This window comes from Anopheles funestus, chromosome 3RL (genome assembly GCF_943734845.2).
Source record: "Anopheles funestus chromosome 3RL, idAnoFuneDA-416_04, whole genome shotgun sequence".
Classification (NCBI taxonomy): Eukaryota; Metazoa; Arthropoda; class Insecta; order Diptera; family Culicidae; genus Anopheles; species Anopheles funestus.
The window spans coordinates 7,948,452-7,969,200 of NC_064599.1; the positions used below are offsets into that span (position 1 = coordinate 7,948,452).

The 20,749-nt window shown below is 42.1% G+C and overlaps 3 protein-coding genes and 1 long non-coding RNA gene across 5 annotated transcripts; 3 read left to right on the forward strand and 1 right to left on the reverse strand.

Moving 5' to 3' along the window:
• Nucleotides 1–8,560: 8,560 nt before the first annotated feature.
• Nucleotides 8,561–11,315, forward strand: LOC125770714 (histone chaperone asf1). 2 transcript variants are annotated; one of them, XM_049440659.1, is made up of 3 exons: nucleotides 8,561–8,883; nucleotides 10,644–10,703; nucleotides 10,777–11,315. In XM_049440659.1, exons 2-3 carry the CDS (start codon nucleotides 10,673–10,675, stop codon nucleotides 11,313–11,315), a joined length of 570 nt encoding a protein of 189 aa, XP_049296616.1. In that variant the 5' UTR covers nucleotides 8,561–8,883; nucleotides 10,644–10,672. The 2 variants fall into 2 exon arrangements, with proteins under 2 accessions (XP_049296616.1, XP_049296615.1); XM_049440658.1 differs by lacking the exons at nucleotides 10,644–10,703; nucleotides 10,777–11,315 and adding an exon at nucleotides 8,958–10,481 and having other exon boundaries at nucleotides 8,618–8,883.
• A 24-nt stretch (nucleotides 11,316–11,339) lies between these two features.
• On the reverse strand, nucleotides 11,340–13,584 carry LOC125770673 (DNA-directed RNA polymerase III subunit RPC5). The gene is made up of 4 exons (XM_049440587.1): nucleotides 13,274–13,584; nucleotides 13,071–13,199; nucleotides 12,261–12,978; nucleotides 11,340–12,198 (listed from the first exon to the last, which is right to left on the reverse strand). Exons 1-4 carry the CDS (start codon nucleotides 13,304–13,306, stop codon nucleotides 11,693–11,695), a joined length of 1,386 nt encoding a protein of 461 aa, XP_049296544.1. The 5' UTR covers nucleotides 13,307–13,584; the 3' UTR covers nucleotides 11,340–11,692.
• Nucleotides 13,585–13,682: 98 nt separating this feature from the next.
• LOC125770707 (phosphatidylinositol N-acetylglucosaminyltransferase subunit C) lies at nucleotides 13,683–15,558 on the forward strand. The gene is made up of 2 exons (XM_049440644.1): nucleotides 13,683–13,800; nucleotides 13,897–15,558. Exon 2 carries the CDS (start codon nucleotides 13,936–13,938, stop codon nucleotides 14,773–14,775), a length of 840 nt encoding a protein of 279 aa, XP_049296601.1. The 5' UTR covers nucleotides 13,683–13,800; nucleotides 13,897–13,935; the 3' UTR covers nucleotides 14,776–15,558.
• Nucleotides 15,559–17,346: 1,788 nt separating this feature from the next.
• On the forward strand, nucleotides 17,347–19,050 carry LOC125770751 (uncharacterized). The gene is made up of 3 exons (XR_007419233.1): nucleotides 17,347–17,452; nucleotides 17,978–18,166; nucleotides 18,691–19,050. It is a non-coding gene; the product is annotated as an uncharacterized LOC125770751 (long non-coding RNA).
• Nucleotides 19,051–20,749: the final 1,699 nt, after the last annotated feature.

Below are 20,749 nucleotides of genomic sequence, written 5' to 3' on the forward strand. Positions count from 1 at the left end.
CTGGTTGTGTGTTCGTGTGTGTGTGTGGCGGATTTTTTTTCTACCACCCTTTGTTTACTACCCAACACGTCTGCACTCACACTCGTTGCGTTCACACACTCCCTGTTTCTTTCTTGCTCGCTTTGTGTTCCGTCTGTGGCACCGTTTATGCACTGCGCCGGCGGGTTAAAGGGCTAGAAGAAAGGCCAAAATGGACTGAAAGGACTTGGGTGGAAACGAACGAAGAACCCCGATCCTGAACCGAACAAAATGAGAAAACGAATGAAAGGGGACGTGGTGGACCGAAGGGTGCGGTTTGTCCCTTTTTTGCAGTGGGGAAGATGGGTGTTGAAAAATCAGGACAGACTGAAGAGGGAACATGGGACGGAACCACACTAGCAAAACGCATTCCAGCATTTAGGGAAGAACGAAAAGCAGAGTGCTTTGATTTCATCCCGGCTTTGCTCGAAGTTTTCCAACCGTTCGGTCGGGCGAGCGCGCAAACGAATATAGCGCGGCATCCTGTCATGCAGCGTGGCGCGCGCGGCGTGTGGCAGTGAAAGCAGACACTTTTCCCGAGCAGTTGCTGCATATGTATGCAGTTCGGGTTTTCCGGTGCATACGAACGTAATAGTGTGCCGTGCAATAGCAAGCGGCAGCAGCACCAGTCGGGACAAGTCGAGTCAATAGTTGGCAGTGCACTAGCGAGCGCCAGACTAGACGGCCACAGAGACACAACCCAAAGTGAAAGCACACGGACCTATTCTCTCCCGCCCGGTTCTGTTCCTGTGTTGAAGTAGTGTTTGTCCGGGAAGGGCAAAAAAAGGGACACGCAAACCATTGTGCGGAGAAACAGGAAAACTAGGGAGTAGTAGTAGTAGGCATTGAAGTTGGCCGTGTGTGTTTTTTTCTTTTCGTGTTTTGCGCTCCATTGGCACTTGCTCTAGCTCCGTGTGTAATAGACGAAGTTGCCGTGCCAATAAAACGGGACATCCATTTTGTTTCCGCACGGGGAAGATATTTTGGAAAATTTGCAATTTATTTTTTTGGCCAATGGTGAACGGTGTGACGGTTACGGTTTGAAAAGTGTACGACTCGGTGTGTGCGTATTATATGGTACAATATCGGCGCGATGAGTGAAACGGTAATCATTTCGAAAACAAGCCCCAGACAGCGGCCACAACCAAGGGAACCGACGGCGGCCACCGTTGTCGGCAGTACGATCTGCAGTGTGGGTGATACGGGCAGGCTGGAAAAGCTGGGCAGCAAAAGTAAATCGACCGCCTCGCTGGTGATGGTGAAGGAGCTAGTGCACCGGGACAATAGCCGGCTGGTGAAGGATCTGATGGCACTGTTGGCCATCAGGGAGGCGACCAAAGAAGCGACCACCGTACCGAACGGTACCCAATCAAACGAAGGTGATGCGCCGGTGGAACTACGGAAGGATGATATACTGCTGCACAAAAACCGGCCGGGCGATACGACGGTAATGCTGATACCGACGATGCAAGACGAAGAAGCAGAGCAAGGTGGGACCAAGCCAGCGGGGGCGACGGGGCCGGCAGCGGCAACGATGACGGCGGCTGCAGTTGCATCACTGCTGCATCACACGGCAACGAAAGAGTTTTCGTCGTTAGCCGGGGAAATTATAGCAATTGCCGACGATACGCCGACGGCGAATAGTAACGAAGATGAACCACTGGACGGCATGGGAATGGTGGGCACGGCCGGTGCCGGGGACGACGAAATGATGCTGCACGCAGACGCAGCTGCACCGGAACTTAACACGAGCGAAAACTCCACCGATGAGGCCGCCACCGATAAGCGGGAAGATGGGCTTCCTGCGAGAAGAAAAGACCGGCCGCTACACCAGGATACGAAAGGTGAGGTCGTTTCGGTCGGCACTCGGTATGAGCTGCTTAAGGTGAAGAAGGTGGAGCAAAGGGCAAAGACTGATGCGTTGGAGATGGGAGGTAATCTGCCGCAACGCCCTAACGTGGAATGGACCTTACAGTCTGGACCGGTTCCGGTTTCTTTCCCATCGCATAGTGCTGACGGTGGTGGGGTTCTGTGCGGTCCCGAACGCACCGCTACACCCATACCAACGTTCGGTCCTTCGTATATATGTCGTGGTTTGGTTTCACCGACAGAGACGGAACGACCGGCTGCGCTTACGCTCGAGCAGAAGCTAGACAAGCTGCTGGACAGCGTGGTGAAGATCAAGGCAGACATGCACCGGCGTATCGATCGTCTCGGGAAACGTGTCGAACAGATTCATCTCGATGTGCAGCTCAACATTGACAGTACGGACCGGGCACTGCTACGAAACGATCTGCTTCTGATCGGCATTCCGCATCGCGAGCGGGAAGATCTGCAACAGTGCTTCCGTGCTGTGTGTCGTGCACTCGAATACACCGAACAGGACATTCCCCAGGTGGACATTCGACGGCAGCGAGTTCCTGGTGGAAGCCGGCGCATTACCGGCGCCGTACCCTCCCGAGGAGGACAGAATCTAGGCGATTCGCCGGTGGGACGTACTGAAGCAGAACCGATCGCACCGGCCCCGATTGTGGTGGAGTTTATGTTCAAAACGCTCCGCGACCAGTTTTACCGTGCGTACCAAGCAAAGCGAGTGCTGCGTTTGTCCGACATCGGTTTCAGCAGCGATCGCCGGTTCTTCGTTAACGAGGTACTGACGAAGTACAACCAGAAACTGATGGCAGAAGCGGTACGCCGCAAACGTCTCGGGCTGCTACACTCGGTGTACACGGTTGATGGGATCGTTTACGTGCAACGTGTTGCCGGTGAAAAAGGCACCAAAGTGACTAGCTTTTCCAGCCTGAACTGACTGACGAACGGTGGCGAGACAGATTAAACTTGGCACCGGCGGTGGAGATAAAAGGAAGGGAAATGTTGAAAATTTGTAGAATTTTTCATATCGCGAAGGAACACACAAACAGGGGTCGAAATAATATTAAAATAACTAATACAAAACATGCAAAAATAAGCTGCCATTTTAGGGGACAAGAAAAAAAAGGAGATAAAACTTGCAAAGAGAAGCCGAAGATACAGAGAGATACCGGTGAAAGATACGAGAAAAAATACTTGAAGAAACAGAAACAGATGATAAAGATAACAGAGCGTTGTATGAAATCGATTTATTACTACTATTCTTCTACTTGATAAAAAAACAAATATGTTGCTAAAAAAAGAGAGTATTACGATGAAGTTCAACTATATTGCGGATAAAACTATATGAAATTTATATATATACAACCACAGAAAACCAAACCAACAAGAATAGAAAAGAGATTGAGAAGATGATGTTATTGGATAAAGTAGAATAAGAACAGAGTGACAGAGGAAAACGTATAGAACTATTAGAGAGGTTATATTTTACTGTAATTCCTACGAGGATAATGCACTAAAAGCCAATGGTGAAGAAGAAAAACAAACTCGTTCCAATGGCCACCACCCGAAGGTGTAGGCACCGGCAGAAGCGAACCGTAATAAGATATTTGTTGGATGGAAGAAGATTTATTGGATGTGTATTGTGTATTAGTTTTAGTTTTATTTTATCGTAAAAAAAGGATCGGCGGAATATATTGGATTGGCCAGCAGAAGGTGAGAGTGCCGGAAGTGTAGGGCGCATATGATGATATAGTTTAACACAAAGCAAAACAGGAACTGATGAAGTTGTGAGATGCGTTTTTTAGCTGTGATGATGAAACAGACTTTTTGTAAGCGGTGTGCCCGTGACGCTCCGGTGCAACAGAAAGGCCTGGTAGACGATGAAACACCACACACGCCCGCCACGATCGGTTGGCGACCAGTGGCAAGCGATACCGTATGTAAGTTAACTTTGAAACCGAACGAAAGCTCAACAGAATGGAAGCGGTGGGAAGCACGAAGATGAGCCGGTATGACGAATTATTGCAATTAAAAGACTTTGATTGATGCGAAAAAGAGGAATAATACACGAAAGTAATATAACGTTGCATTCATGCGATAGGCTGTAACACAGAAGTATATATATATACATACATAAAGGTAGAAGAATATACTATAGAAAGAAGAATGATAAACGCGAGAAAAAAAAACCCACGTGTGTGTCCGTTCTCTCTATCACTGCTACAAATTGTCCGTTGTACTTGAAAGTACTAATCGTTGATGTTCTCACACATTTCTTATTCGGATCATTTAGAACTATATATTTTATTGCTCCCTTTAACCGTGTGGATGGGCTGCGGGCTCGGAATTCTTTTCTACTTTACCCGTAGTACATTAGCAGTACACCGGAACAGTTGGTTTCTGTGCGATAAAAGTTGACGACCGGTAATGGCAGATAGATGTTGAACTATTATCACAAGCGCAGAGCGAAACCCTACGCGAACAGAGTGTTTATTTTATGTGCTAAAGAATATGGAAGCATAATAGGCGTTTTATAAATTCTGTTATTTTGTTGAGCTATCATAATTATGTTTATCAAGCGCGTAACGTATTGTATAAGTGTGGTGCACTGAGTGAGTTGTGTTGTGCGGTTGGGAAAATGGCAGAAAGAAAAACGAAAAACATGAAAACACTATTAAAGGCTGAATCAAATAATACTTTAACAAAGAGAGGAAAAAAAAGAAAATACCATACAGATTTAAACCACAGAGCTAAACCTATCAAACTCTATTCGTATTTATATATAAACGTTTCCTAGAGAGAACAAATCGACTGAAGAATGAATCCGCTGCAAACAAGATTGTGTCCTTTTTGTGATGAAGATGATGGATGAGCGGATGTACCGATCCTGTTGCTGTGTGCGTTGAAAATTATTTTACGTTCCCAGGACAATGGCGATTGGGACGTGGTGGTCTGGGACGAAATATAGTATGCAATAAATAGAGAGAAGAAAGAGAAGAAAAACGAAAAACGAGCGGAAAACAGGAACATTAGTGTCGGTCCCCCATCCAGCGAGAACCGGCAAAATAAAATAAACGATAACATTAGAATCCTTCCAAAATCATTCACATAGAGAATAGAACAACAACAACAACAAAAAATCGAGAGACTTGAGAGAGAGAGAGAGAGAGAGAGAGAGAGAGAGAGAACAGTGTATTCATCATATTACTATATATTATATATTCTATCAATGCCACTAAAACCTAATCTATCATCATTCATCTAACTAACAGCATTGCGCAGCTCGATCCTTTCCTTTCGATTATTCAAAATACCTAAACACACGTTGTAGAGCGAACGTGCCCGTATCCGTTACTTGGTAGTAGCAAGCATTAGACACGATCTAATCTTCCTCATAACACACACACACACATTCTAACAGTGATCGAAAGAAAAAGAAACAACTGAAATGATTGTAATAAAACCTTATGGAACCGTTTGTGAACCAAAATTTGTTGTACTTTTGTTGTGTTTTTGTACGGTTGTCCTTTTCGTGTTAAAAAGTAAATGTAAATGGTTTTTAATGTTTTTGTTTTAAACACTTTTACAGAATCAACCATCATCACCAACACCTTCCCCATTCCTATGCCGCCAAAGAAGTTCCAGAAGCGGGAACGATGTAGAATCTGGTAAGCACTTCAAATAATACATTCGTACACAAAAGCGTGCCACTTTAATTTCATTTCTTTCCTTTCCCACAGGTTCCCTGCTTGATCAGCACAATCAAACAGCATCGAATGATGATGCATTGCCAAAAGTTACTGTCTGACAGACAAATCCTTTAAATTGTAGCAAAGCCCTTATACCATCCATGATCGGAACGCGCAATACTAGCGAGCGGCAGTCGAACGAAACGGTGGCGATGAATGTAGTGAGTAGAAAGAGTAACGCAAAGGGGCAAACGGGACTGGTGAATCAAGCGAAAGGACATCCGATTGCGATGGAGCATGGTTGCGATTCAAGCATGTTGTTAAACCTGCAATCTAGCAAACTGTATCGAGCTAGACGCGATGGTTACGAGGACAGGCTTACTGCTACTGTTCGTTGTACAGACAAGCACGATCAGGACGATCACGATCAGTCGCATCAATCGGAGGGCAATAATCAGATCCCATCCACCAACCTCGAAACGGATCCATCGTTCGGTAGTGTTGCTGGTAGCACCACACAAAGGTTGTACAGTTTGTCTGGAATGCCACCTGCTGCTTGCAGTTTGTTGGAAAGCTACGTAACCGGAACCGGATCGCCATTGCGCAATTTGTACTGCCAGTGCAAGCACCATCACGATGCGATACAGTGAAAACATCATCAACAATAGGCGAGAACGCCTATTTTGTTCCCTCCCATCATCGCCAGACAGTATGTAGGATCTTTTTGGGGACGGTTGGTGAGTTTCACAGGATGTCGTAGCTTTTCCTCGTTGATTTTGTTCGTGGGATTTTTGTAGGAGAACCGTAGTGCAAGGACAGTTACAACAGCGCATCGTAATGGGAAGGAAGCAGGATATGAGAATTTGTTTACAAATTGTTGATAGTAGTTGGTAACATTTATCCTTTTATCCCAGGCAAAACAGGTAGGGAACTGCGATTCTTTATCTGTATCTGTTCAATACATTCACGATCGTTACGGGAGAGTTGCCCTCGTTTCAAGACACACAGCCACACACACAGAGAGAGAGAGAGACACAAAGAGAGATACTTATTTAGTGCAATCCACAATTGTGTTACGTACAGAAGCTGCATAGTTAGGCAGCATAATTAATATAGAGTGAGACAACAAGGACAAAGAAAAAAACAAACAGAAACATTAGAGCAGATGATATGAGAATAGTTTTACATCATATATTTAGTAGCTGAAGGAAGGGAACGAAGGGTACGAATCCAGGATACAGCAAACACAAATTCAATGTGCAGACGTTTTTTTTGTTTTGTTTTTGTATCCAATACGTTCCTTTTTAATCCGCAGAAAGTGTTCTTATTTGCCGGGTGCAAAATGATAAAAAAAACAGTTAATAGAAGGTTACAAGAAGGAGACGCAAGAGATTTTTAAACGAATTTCATCGCATCGGATCCCACTGGGGTGGGTGGGTGTGGTGCCTGGGCTCAAACTATATCGTTGTACCGTTTGTACCCTATATCTCTATATTTATCGTTTTAGATGGTTACTCTACTAACTTATAGCCGGTTCCGGTTAGGTGCGTTACACAAATCGGCACCGAATCGGTGTTGTAGCAGGATAACAGTGACAGAAGAGGAAGGAGCCAAACAAGAACTTTATCAATTGTTCGCCCCACCCTAATGAATAGCAGTGGGCAACAGTGTTATGTTATTGGAGCTTAGTTTTACAAGCGTGTGTAACCATAGCGCTTCAACAACACGGTCAATCTTTAAGGTGTAACGGAAGAGAGCAAAGATCGTTTTAGTTTAATGAGAATGAATCATCTATCTTTTATCACGATATACGAAGATTCACGATTGCTCGGATCCTTGTACACAGTGCTTTGCAACAATCGGTAAGGAAATTTCTCACCTTCTTCCGGCAGATTTGGGGAAATGACAAGAAAAGTATGTATAATGGAAACGGGCTGATCCTTTTCACTTCTCGCTAAACGAATGTAATAGGCGGGTTGTTTGGTTCCGTTACTTCAATCCTTGAACGAGCAAAAAGGCTATCGCTGGGTAGTACAATCAAGTAAAAACAAAAGACCTTCTCCGCATGTTTACTTAATCGAACCATGCACAACGGAAGCCAATGAGAGAAGGTGCATGGAACAACCATATGGTTTTTAGGATAGTGTCTCCGTCTTATGAATTGTTGCACTTCCTTGTGGAACAGTATTGCAAGTGTATTAACCTCTTTACTTTCGTACGTACTAATGTATGCGTCCGGTTATGAGGTGTGTGCGCAGATTGCAGCAAACATGTGCGGCATGCAATCGATAAAAATCAAAACAACACAAAAGAACACAACAAAAATTAACATTAGCAGTGCAAAACACAATTATATTCCACCACCTCATCGCAGAACGGCAATTACTGGCTGACGATAATGATGATGTTTGTATTAGTTGAATGATGCATGCAGGAGAACCATAGCATAGTAAAATATTACACTACAAAAAAAAGTAATGATAATGCGAAACTTTAGAAATGATAGAAACCGTTGGCGTGGGGCAAAAAAAAAGGAAGACGAATTCGGTTCTTCAGCGCCAGTACCCGCAAGCTAATGGAGCAAAGAACAAATAAAAAAAATAGGATAATTTTACGATGGACACGCTTGGGCGAATTTAAGGTAGCATGCCTTAGAGCTCGCTAGCCCTTTGTTTTTGCGTACGAATCAGTTCGGATGCAACCAATGATTTGAAATACACAAATAGAAGTTACTGATGAAATAGAACTTTGCATAGCGGACGCATATACGCAATAAAGCAGTGCGAATAAATAGCTGGCATATTGAAATGGATGTGCGAAAGTGTACGGTCTGCATACGAAAGAAATTGGTGAGTGGAAAGAAAATCAGCGTTAGATATTCAAATACTTTCAAACAACCGCCATCGTTCATGTGTCGCCCAAACTGATCTAAAACGTCAACTCTACTATATGCCGTGTGGCGAAAACGAGACTACTAAAATATGCTACTGATTTGTTTGTAGACTATGGACAATGATGCGGAAAATGGGATTTTCTCTCCATAAATAGCATTTACCCCTTGTCGAAAACGACATATTATTGGAATGTGCAAATTTTCCTCATAATGGCCCAAATGTTTTGTCCCAATGCGTGTACACCAACTGTCAGAGTGCAGTTTTAGATTTGATTCGTTTTGCATATGACTTCTATTAACCTTGGCCAAACAGCAGAAAGCCATATGAAGTAGGCAGAGCGGGAAAATTGCTGAGCGTATGTTGATGTTTTGTTCGTTCCTTTGTGCAGTCGCGTGTAGTTTTTCTCGAAGGTAAAAAATAGTACTATTCGGCTGTTGTGTGAAGTCTCACTTATTCTCATTAAATATTACCCGTGGTGTGATAGTTTTCCGCACATACCAGCCCGCCGGACGATAAAAACGTAACAGTTCGCGAATCTTGCGGCACTATTTGTTTGTACTGCTTGCGTGTGTAAGCAAGGTGCCGGGGAGGATAATTCTAGAAGATATCGCGTCACGTACTGAATTCGGGCCTACCTGCGGGTGTTCCGGTTTCGAAGTTTGGCACAAGCACGAGCGTGGCAGACGGATCCACACAAGCAACGCACTGATACACGATGGCCAAAGTGCACATCACCAACGTCGTAGTGCTGGATAATCCCAGTAGCTTCCTGAACCCGTTCCAGTTCGAGCTGACGTTTGAGTGTATCGAGGAGCTAAAGGAGGACCTCGAGTGGAAGATGATCTACGTCGGGTCGGCCGAATCGGAGGAGTTCGATCAGGTGCTGGATACGATCTACGTTGGCCCGGTACCGGAGGGCCGGCACATTTTCGTGTTTCAAGCAGATCCACCGAACGTCAGCCGCATCCCGGAGCAGGACGCGGTCGGTGTGACGGTGGTATTGCTGACCTGCTCCTACCGTGGGCAAGAGTTTGTCCGCGTCGGTTACTTCATCAACAACGAGTACGCGGACGTGGAGATGCGTGAAAACCCACCACCGAAACCATTGTTCCATAAGATGACGCGCAATATACTGGCGTCGAAGCCGCGTGTGACACGCTTCAAGATTAATTGGGATGATGCCCCGGTGAATGGTGTGGCAGGCGGTCCATCGAATGGGATGATGGACGGAGAGGAAGTCGGACCGTCGGACGAGATGGCCACTAACGGTGACAACAATGATCATGGGATGGACGGTGAATCGAACAGTGCTTCCTCGCATCCACCGGATCTGGTGCACGATGAGAATAGTATTGCGATGCCAGCGACCGAAATGCCCGAATTTAACGAAAATTCCAACTCGCTCGCCATGGAATGCTGAGCTGGATGGTAGTGGTGACGGTTGGCGGAGAGATGACACATCTCCAACATCTCATTTAAACGTTCACTCGCGTACACATCTGCATTAGCGTAGGATTGATAGCGATTAATCTAATTATTCATTTTGTCGACTGTGGGGATCGTGAAATCATATCGACCCGTACCCATCGGACATGAATCCGTTTTCCTCTTATTGTTCTTTACGGTGTGAAGATATTAAAGCATCTGGGGCAATCGTAGCAGTCCAGTTAAGGTTTCTTCGGTTCCTGCGGTTCCTGCGATCCAAATGAGGTTATGTTCAAAGGAGTTCCAAAGCTCTTATTTTTTGTTTCTTTTTCGGGTTTCAATTGTTACGTTATCTGCCGCTGCGGTAGGATCGAGCTCATCATACGGTAGACAAATAGAAAACAAAAATCATTTTTCCGAGCACGTTAGAACTGGTAGGAATGTTGACGGATGATTTGAAAGGGAGGAAATATGTAAATAACGAAATGAACTAAAAAAGTATAATAGATAGAAACTGTGGAAACAAGCGTCGCGATCGTATAAAATAAATTTAAGCTTTTGTAATAACGAAACAACAAAGAAACACACATAGATATTCTTCTTTGCATGGCGCACTTAACACCAACTCTATTTGTAATCCGAAAAGAGTCTTTATTCACTACAGAAAGTTTACTGTATTCCTATCGCATGGAACTAAAGACTTAACGTAGCCTTCTTCGTTGCTTTTTTTATTCCCTTTCATCAGGTCCGTTCGATTTTGATCCATCATTCGAAATGAGCCTTATACTGGTGAGCGGTATGCCGGGTAGGTAGCTATCGTGGCCTGCTATAAATAAGAATATATTTATTCAGTTCATTTTTCTGCTCCACTTCCGCAGGAGTTGGTAAAACTACCATCATGCGTAAGCTGAGTGTGGAGTTGCGGAAGCACAACGTTCCCGTTGCCGGTTTCTATACGGAAGAGGTTCGCGAATCAGGCGATCGAATCGGATTTGATGTGGTGACATTCGAAGGTCAACGGGCACCATTGGCCCGAACGAATGTGAGCCATTCGAACAATCCTACCGTTGGACGTTATTCGGTTTCCCTTAATGAGTTCGAACGACTCGCCATCCCTGCCTTGGACGAAAGACACTCTGCGGAGATTATAACGAAGGGAGTGTTACTGCTGGATGAGATCGGACGAATGGAGTTAAAATCGCGAACCTTTCAAGAGCGCATGAATGGGATCGTGAAGGAAGTCGACATCGGAAAGTTGCGTTTCATCGCCACTGTGCCACTGAAATCGGCCGGAATCGATGTAATCGAGCGGCTAAAGCGAAACAAAATCTGTCAAATGTTCCACGTAAAACCATCCAATCGGGATGAAATGTATGGCGACATTAAGGACGCTACGATGCGTTTAATTTCATCGTAAATGAACATGCACAACCTGTTTCGATGATTCCGATAACTCCGTGAGTGAATTACGTGTATTTCGTATAAATTAAAAACTTAAACATATTGGCCTGGCAGGAACCGGGTGTATCGAGGATCGGGGGAAGCCTTCCGAAACGAGCATCATCTCACGCCAAGAAAAAAAAACCCTCGCCGCTATGCGCGCACCACCCAACGAACTTAAAGCAAATACGTGTGTGTGTGTGTGTGTTTATACAATATCTAGTTCCGGATTTGGGGTGATTCCTTCCGTCTCCGTAGCTGGATTCCAGCGCCTAGCCACCCGGATCGGCTGTAAGCAACTGAGGAACTGATTCCAGCCTACGGAATACCGAAACTGTGCCCCATTCTAGCCAGCTAACTATCGCGAGTCGAACGCTTCCGTACCCGTTTCGATGTGGACGCACTGCTGTTCCGTTCCATCTCGATAAATTTATCGGACCGTGCCGTCCAGAACGCGCCCTGCCGATCACTGATCTCCTGTTCGTCCACACACTGGAAACCTTCGTTCGGTGGCAACAGCATGCTCCAGGTACGGTCGGCCGCGTTTAGCTTCGCTATCGTGGACAAAATTTCTCGAATTTCTTCGGCCGGCAGTTGCGTTATGGCTACCAGCTGGTGCCGCTCCAGTTTATCACATTTCGTAAAGCGGAACATAATGTAGTCGCGTGCTTTGCGCATCTGTTCCGCCGCGACGCCATTCGTACCGGACACGCTACCGTCGGGGTAGATGTACTCCGACTGTATGACCCAGTTGCCCCGTATCAACCATCCAACCTGGGGCAACAATCGTCGCACCTTCTCCGGTGCTAACGTTCGATCCGGCAGCAAATCGAGTATTTGTTGCGACGTGATTACTTTTGCTGTGAACAGAGGAGATGGATAAGCTTGGGGTACACAGTCACGCAGTCAATGTGGTTCTTACCATCGGTGAGAATGACTTTTAGCTGTTCCTGTAGGGTGAGCTGCTTTAGCTTGTGCATACACACGACCTGACTGGGCAGAAGCGAATCGATGTTTCGGTCCGTCTTCTCCTTGCTGATTAACATATCCATGTACTCGACCGGTTTAACGTTGAGCGCGGCATTATCCGTCTCTAGTCTTCCGCTTCCACTGGCACTGGTACCACCGAACAGCTTCTGTCTCTCGAGTTCCGCCGTAGCAGAGCTTTTCTCGTGCCAAAACGTTTCGCACCACGGTTCTTCCGCTTCCATTTTAGAGAGATAGTTGAAGGATTTCTCACGCGCCTTGCGCACCTTTTCGTTTTCTAACCGAGCAAACTTGACGGTCACCTGCGTCAGTTCCTCATCCTCGGCAGCACCGTCCGCATCCTGTTCTGCCTTCTGTTCCGCCTTTGTGCGCTTGTCCTGTTTGTCGAAGTAGGAAAACATCTGCCGCATCGACACGATACCTTTCAGCGGGGTCGCATGCACCTCCCCGTCCTGGATCACGCACACCAGGTAGCGGCTCACATCCTCGATCGGTTTCGTGCTCAGGAACGACTGTTTGTCCATGGTTCCGCTGCGGAACGTAAGTTTTTGGGTTTTATCCCGCTGCTTCCCATCGGCGGCCAGGGCAAATTGTTCCCCCTTGAAGGCATCATAGTTCTTGGATGCTGTGTTCAGTGCATAGTCTACCTTTATCTAAATAAGAGAAGCATAATATTAAGCTTTGCCATCTTTCGATTCCCCTGAGATTCCTGCACTACTCGGTATGCACAACACCTTTCCCTTACCTGTTGATTGATGGGCTTCACGCAACAATTCACCACCCGGCCGTCATCGAACGTTGTTGTCGCTGATTTTAGCGGATACTGAAGAACGTACAAATTTTCTGCTAGCGCTTTTGATAAATGTACAGGAATCTGCGGAAATGTACAGGTGGGAGGAGGAAAATTTCGTCATCTTAACGAGCTACATGTCGCCAAAAAACACTTACCTCTTCCACGACGGGATCGTCTTCATCTTCCATTATATTTGCACCTAATGTCTACCACGAGGAAGAAGCCGAACCTATCAGTACATTGAATTTCTGCACCGATCGTTATGGCCTTGCCTCTTTCGGTCGTGGATGTTTGCTACGCTACCTGTTCATGGTAAATGCAATAAGCTGCCTATGAAACAGAGTGCGATAAAGCGACGATAGATGATTTTACTCAGCAAATTGTTTGGTAAAAATACGGCCTCAAAATGCTTGCATTCCACCTCCGGTAACAACACGTTGACATATCGCCCTGACAGCGTGCATGACATTGGTGAAACCAAGGTCAGTAGGCATTCATATAAATAAAATAACCTTGGTTTCAAATTGACCGGAGCTGGCTGTCTATATTGCTGCGGTTGAGTTCTTCATTTTGAAATTAGATCACTTTCATTTAAAAGCTTGCAGTGAACAAGACGCTGGTTGTATTGTTTAATTTCGCAATTTGCACAATTTCCTGTAGATATAATTAAAGTTTGTTGAAGGTGAGTTAGAAAGGTGCTAAATTACCTTAAATTCATCTAATCACGCTTATCGTATACGTTGTGAAAATAACAAAAATACGTAAACAAACCTTTCAGTCATTCGTACCTGCACCAGCACGTAAACAAAGTGTTTTGATGGCAACTCCCGAATTCAGCCGCAAATCATGGAAGAAAAATTTATACGAAAACGCCGACTACGCGGATAATTATACGGATCCATCCTTCCTGAAGGACATGCAGACGAACGTGAATCTGAAAACATACACATCCCAGGAAGCATTCGCCGGTGCAACAAAACTCAGCCAGCAGATTTCGGTCGTGACGGCATTCCTGGTCATTTTCCACCATCTCTACCTGGAACGTATCGGAGCGAAGGTGCTATTTGCGCAGTCAGCAGTCGGAACTATCATTGGTTACTTTGTCTACGCCGGACGTGAGGTACAGCTGGCCAAGTTCGTAGAAGACTGCAAAACAGCACTAGCAGTACTCGTGTTTGGATTCATCTTTTCGCCACTTCTCCACACGCTCACCAACAGCATCAGCACAGACACAATCTTTTCGATGACTTTCTTCGTACTGGTTCTGCATTTGATCTTCTTCGATTACGGCGTATCAGCGGCATTCGTTTCTAAGGCTATTTCGTTGAACGCAGCCATTTTCGGTTCTATATGCCTAGCATCACGGCTATCCTCTTCGCTGCACGCGTTCGTTCTGCTAGAAGTGGCGGCCGTATTCTTCGCGTTAGGTCCATTTTTGGTGCGTAAATTGTATAGCGTGCAGTTGCTAGTGCTTTCCATTGCTGTGTGCTGCTATTTCCTACAATCTATTTCCCATATCATTCTCTACACGTACATAAGCACACTGGCCTTTGTGAATCTGTTTTGTCCGTGGCTTTTTGTTCGCTTACAAAGGTACAAAAACAACATTAACGGGCCATGGGATGAAGCTATCGTTGCAGAGGAAACTGCATCTTAGATGTTGATTCGTTAGCCTTAGCATTGGTAAGACTTAACACTAGTCATTGGTAAATTGAAAAATGGAGAGCAGGATGAATAAACCGGCAATACAGGATTCTTACAGATAAAAGACAAATTCTTCATATTTATTCGAGGTTTAACCAATAATCATATATTGTATCTTCTTCTTTGCCTGAACGGTAGCTTCGCATGTCGCTATACGGTCATCGTGCGGATATTTCAAACGCAGTCAATTGAAAGCTTCAAAAATTATCCGATTTCTTGTCACATTTAAGCGTTTTTGTGCATTTTGTTCGCTTCCGATCCGCTTTCTTCCTTAAACGTGTAGTCGCCTTTCTTAAACTGTGCAAATCTTTGCCGACAAGTGGCTTCCTTAATGCACTGCTCCCCGTACGCTGTTACTATTTCTTTATGGGCTTCAGCTGCACTTTTCTTCATGTTGTACAGCAATATCAGAACCTCGTGCAAATGTTTATCGCTTGGTACGAAGCCACTCATTCGTAAGACTCCTTGTAATGGGATGTAATGGAAAACTTGGCCGATGCAATGCAAGGGAAACTAGACCGAAAAGAAAAATGCCGTGATGTTATCAAACAAACATCTTGACATGATGGTTGACACTTGGGAAAAGGCGGAAAACAAAGTTGGCGCTATATGAACACGTTCGGAACACGTGTTACGTTTGACCAAAAAACATAAACTTATAATGAAATCGTTACGATATATGTCCCATTTCTCAATTTAAAAAATTCTCTAAAATAAATAAATTTCAATCTGTAAACCAACTGTCACATGCCACCCCGGTGAAAATTCTAGGTGAAAGGAATATATTGCAGTAATTTCCTTGAAATATTTAATGAATGTTTCCGTAGAAATTATTTGTGAAATATTTCAATGAAGAACTACCTCTTTTGTAGGATGCTCTTTTGTTACTTAAAATCCTGAAAACGATCGTTTTCAGGATTTCTGTGATCATCTGTGATCAAAAATCAAGAGAGCATCCAACGAAGGAGGTAACAATCATTTCTCTCGTGCAGCCATCATTCTAGAAAATCGTGTAGTTGGTATTTTCGTTAAAATATATCAATTTTTTAAATTTTGCGAAATTACTTTTAAAAAAAGCCTATAGCCTTAGGAGATTGGCATATTTATAGAAACATCTGAGACTTCTATACAGACATACAGACATCTGAGGGCATGGCCGTCCAAGAAGAAAATGTAGCCATTGATGCCATCTATCGACCACAAGTTAAAGATTGGCGATCCGTTGGATACCGACCGAGTTATAGGCAAAACTTGGTGCGAAAATGGGCCTTAGTGGATTGACAAATTTATAGATTTTTTCAATTTTTTTCATTATTTTTTACCTTTTTTTAATTTACAGCATTGTTTGAGTGAAAAGACACTTATTGTAACAATTTCGCATGAAAATAAAACAAATTTTTAAATTTTGCAAAATTTCTCAAAAAAATGGCAAGGGGTACCCCTTATGAAATTTTCGACTGGAAAATTTTTTTGAAATTTTTTTCTGATTTTTTATTCTTTTTTTAATTTAAAGCAATATTTAAGTGAAAAGAAACTTATTGCAACAAATTCGCAATAAAATATATCACATTTAAAAATTTTGCTGAATTGCAGAAAAATGAGGAACATTTTACATTTTCTCAAACAGGGTAAGGAACTTGGTTCCTCGCATAACTTCTGGCACAGACATCTGATCGCATGGCCGTCCAAGAAGAAAATGTAGCCATTGATGCCATCTATCGACCACAGGCAAAGATTGGCGATCCGTTAGATACCGACCGAGTTATAGGCAAAACTTGGTGCAAAAATGAGGAAAATTTTACATTTTCTCAAACAGGGTAAGGAACTTGGTTCCTCGCATAACTTCTGGCACAGACATCTGAGGGCATGGCCGTCCACGAAGAAAATGTAGCCATTGGTGCCATCTATCGACCACAGGTTAAAGATTGGCGATCCGTTGGATACCGACCGAGTTATAGGCAAAACTTGGTGCGAAAATGGGCCTTTCTGGATTGACAAATTTATAGATTTTTTCAATTTTTTTCATTATTTTTTACCTTTTTTAATTTAAAGCATTGTTTGAGTGAAAAGGAACTAATTGCAACAATTTCGCATTAAAATATAACAAATTTTTAAATTTTGCTAAATTTCTCAAAAAAATGGCAAGGGGTACCCCTTATGAAATTTTCGAGTGAAAAATTTTTTTGAAATTTTTTTCTGATTTTTTATTCTTTTTTTAATTTAAAGCAATATTTGAGTGAAAAGAAACTTATTGCAACAAATTCGCAATAAAATATATCACATTTAAAATTTTTGCTGAATTGCAGAAAAATGAGGAACATTTTACATTTTCTCAAACAGGGTAAGGAACTTGGTTCCTCGCATAACTTCTGGCACAGACATCTGAGGGCATGGCCGTCCAAGAAGAAAATGTAGCCATTGATGCCATCTATCGATCACAGGCAAAGATTGGAGATCCGTTGGATACCGACCGAGTTATAGGCAAAACTTGGTGCAAAAATGAGGAAAATTTTACATTTTCTCAAACAGGGTAAGGAACTTGGTTCCTCGAATAACTTCTGGCACAGACATCTGAGGGCATGGCCGTCTACGAAGAAAATGTAGCCATTGGTGCCATCTATCGACCACAGGTTAAAGATTGGCGATCCGTTGGATACCGACCGAGTTATAGGCAAAACTTGGTGCGAAAATGGGCCTTAGTGGATTGACAAATTTATAGATTTTTTCAATTTTTTTCATTATTTTTTACCTTTTTTTAATTTAAAGCATTGTTTGAGTGAAAAGGAACTTATTGCAACAATTTCGCATTAAAATAAAACAAATTTTTAAATTTTGCTAAATTTCTCAAAAAAATGGCAAGGGGTACCCCTTATGAAATTTTCGAGTGGAAAATTTTTTTGAAATTTTTTTCTGATTTTTTATTCTTTTTTTAATTTAAAGCAATATTTGAGTGAAAAGAAACTTATTGCAACAAATTCGCAATAAAATATATCACATTTAAAAATTTTGCTGATTTGCAGAAAAATGAGGAACATTTTACATTTTCTCAAACAGGGTAAGGAACTTGGTTCCTCGCATAACTTCTGGCACAGACATCTGATCGCATGGCCGTCCAAGAAGAAAATGTAGCCATTGATGCCATCTATCGACCACAGGCAAAGATTGGCGATCCGTTAGATACCGACCGAGTTATAGGCAAAACTTGGTGCAAAAATGAGGAAAATTTTACATTTTCTCAAACAGGGTAAGGAACTTGGTTCCTCGCATAACTTCTGGCACAGACATCTGAGGGCATGGCCGTCCACGAAGAAAATGTAGCCATTGGTGCCATCTATCGACCACAGGTTAAAGATTGGCGATCCGTTGGATACCGACCGAGTTATAGGCAAAACTTGGTGCGAAAATGGGCCTTTCTGGATTGACAAATTTATAGATTTTTTCAATTTTTTTCATTATTTTTTACCTTTTTTAATTTAAAGCATTGTTTGAGTGAAAAGGAACTAATTGCAACAATTTCGCATTAAAATATAACAAATTTTTAAATTTTGCTAAATTTCTCAAAAAAATGGCAAGGGGTACCCCTTATGAAATTTTCGAGTGAAAAATTTTTTTGAAATTTTTTTCTGATTTTTTATTCTTTTTTTAATTTAAAGCAATATTTGAGTGAAAAGAAACTTATTGCAACAAATTCGCAATAAAATATATCACATTTAAAATTTTTGCTGAATTGCAGAAAAATGAGGAACATTTTACATTTTCTCAAACAGGGTAAGGAACTTGGTTCCTCGCATAACTTCTGGCACAGACATCTGAGGGCATGGCCGTCCAAGAAGAAAATGTAGCCATTGATGCCATCTATCGATCACAGGCAAAGATTGGAGATCCGTTGGATACCGACCGAGTTATAGGCAAAACTTGGTGCAAAAATGAGGAAAATTTTACATTTTCTCAAACAGGGTAAGGAACTTGGTTCCTCGAATAACTTCTGGCACAGACATCTGAGGGCATGGCCGTCTACGAAGAAAATGTAGCCATTGGTGCCATCTATCGACCACAGGTTAAAGATTGGCGATCCGTTGGATACCGACCGAGTTATAGGCAAAACTTGGTGCGAAAATGGGCCTTAGTGGATTGACAAATTTATAGATTTTTTCAATTTTTTTCATTATTTTTTACCTTTTTTTAATTTAAAGCATTGTTTGAGTGAAAAGGAACTTATTGCAACAATTTCGCATTAAAATAAAACAAATTTTTAAATTTTGCTAAATTTCTCAAAAAAATGGCAAGGGGTACCCCTTATGAAATTTTCGAGTGGAAAATTTTTTTGAAATTTTTTTCTGATTTTTTATTCTTTTTTTAATTTAAAGCAATATTTGAGTGAAAAGAAACTTATTGCAACAAATTCGCAATAAAATATATCACATTTAAAAATTTTGCTGATTTGCAGAAAAATGAGGAACATTTTACATTTTCTCAAACAGGGTAAGGAACTTGGTTCCTCGCATAACTTCTGGCACAGACATCTGAGGGCATGGCCGTCCAAGAAGAAAATGTAGCCATTGATGCCATCTATCGACCACAGGTTAAAGATTGGAGATCCGTTGGATACCGACCGAGTTATAGGCAAAACTTGGTGCGAAAATGGGCCTTAGTGGATTGACAAATTTATAGATTTTTTCAATTTTTTCATTGTTTTTTACCTTTTTTTAATTTAAAACATTGTTTGAGTGAAAAGGAACTAATTGCAACGGTTTCGCATTAAAATATAACAAATTTTTAAATTTTGCTAAATTTCTCAAAAAAATGACAAGGGGTACCCCTTATGAAATTTTCGAGTGGAAAATTTTTTTGAAATTTTTTTCTGATTTTTTATTCTTTTTTTAATTTAAAGCAATATTTGAGTGAAAAGAAACTTATTGCAACAAATTCGCAATAAAATATATCACATTTAAAAATTTTGCTGAATTGCAGAAAAATGAGGAAAATTTTACATTTTCTCAAACAGGGTAAGGAACTTGGTTCCTCGCATAACTTCTGGCACAGACATCTGAGGGCATGGCCGTCTACGAAGAAAATGTAGCCATTGGTGCCATCTATCGACCACAGGTTAAAGATTGGCAATCCGTTGGATACCGACCGAGTTATAGGCAAAACTTGGTGCGAAAATGGGCCTTAGTGGATTGACAAATTTATAGATTTTTTCAATTTTTTCATTGTTTTTTACCTTTTTTTAATTTAAAACATTGTTTGAGTGAAAAGACACTTATTGCAACAATTTCGCATTAAAATAAAACAAATTTTTAAATTTTGCTAAATTTCTCAAAAAAATGGCAAGGGGTACCCCTTATGAAATTTTCGAGTGGAAAATTTTTTTGAAATTTTTTTTTGATTTTTTATTCTTTTTTTAATTTAAAGCAATATTTGAGTGAAAAGAAACTTATTGCAACAAATTCGCAATAAAATATATCACATTTAAAAATTTTGCTGAATTGCAGAAAAATGAGGAACATTTTACATTTTCTCAAACAGTGTAAGGAACTTGGTTCCTCGCATAACTTCTGGCACAGACATCTGAGGGCATGGCCGTCCAAGAAGAAAATGTAGCCATTGGTGCCATCTATCGACCACAGGTTAAAGATTGGAGATCCGTTAGATACCGACCGAGTTATAGGCAAAACTTGGTGCAAAAATGAGCCTTAGGAGATTTAGGAGCCTTGGCAAATTTATAGATTTTTTCAATTTTTTTCAATATTTTTTACCTTTTTTTAATTTAAAGCATTGTTTGAGTGAAAAGAAACTTATTGCAACAAATTCCCATGAAAATATATCACATTTAAAAATTTTGCTATATTGCTCAAAAATGAGGAAAATTTTACATTTTCTCAAACAGGGTAAGGAACTTGGTTCCTCGCATAACTTCTGGCTTA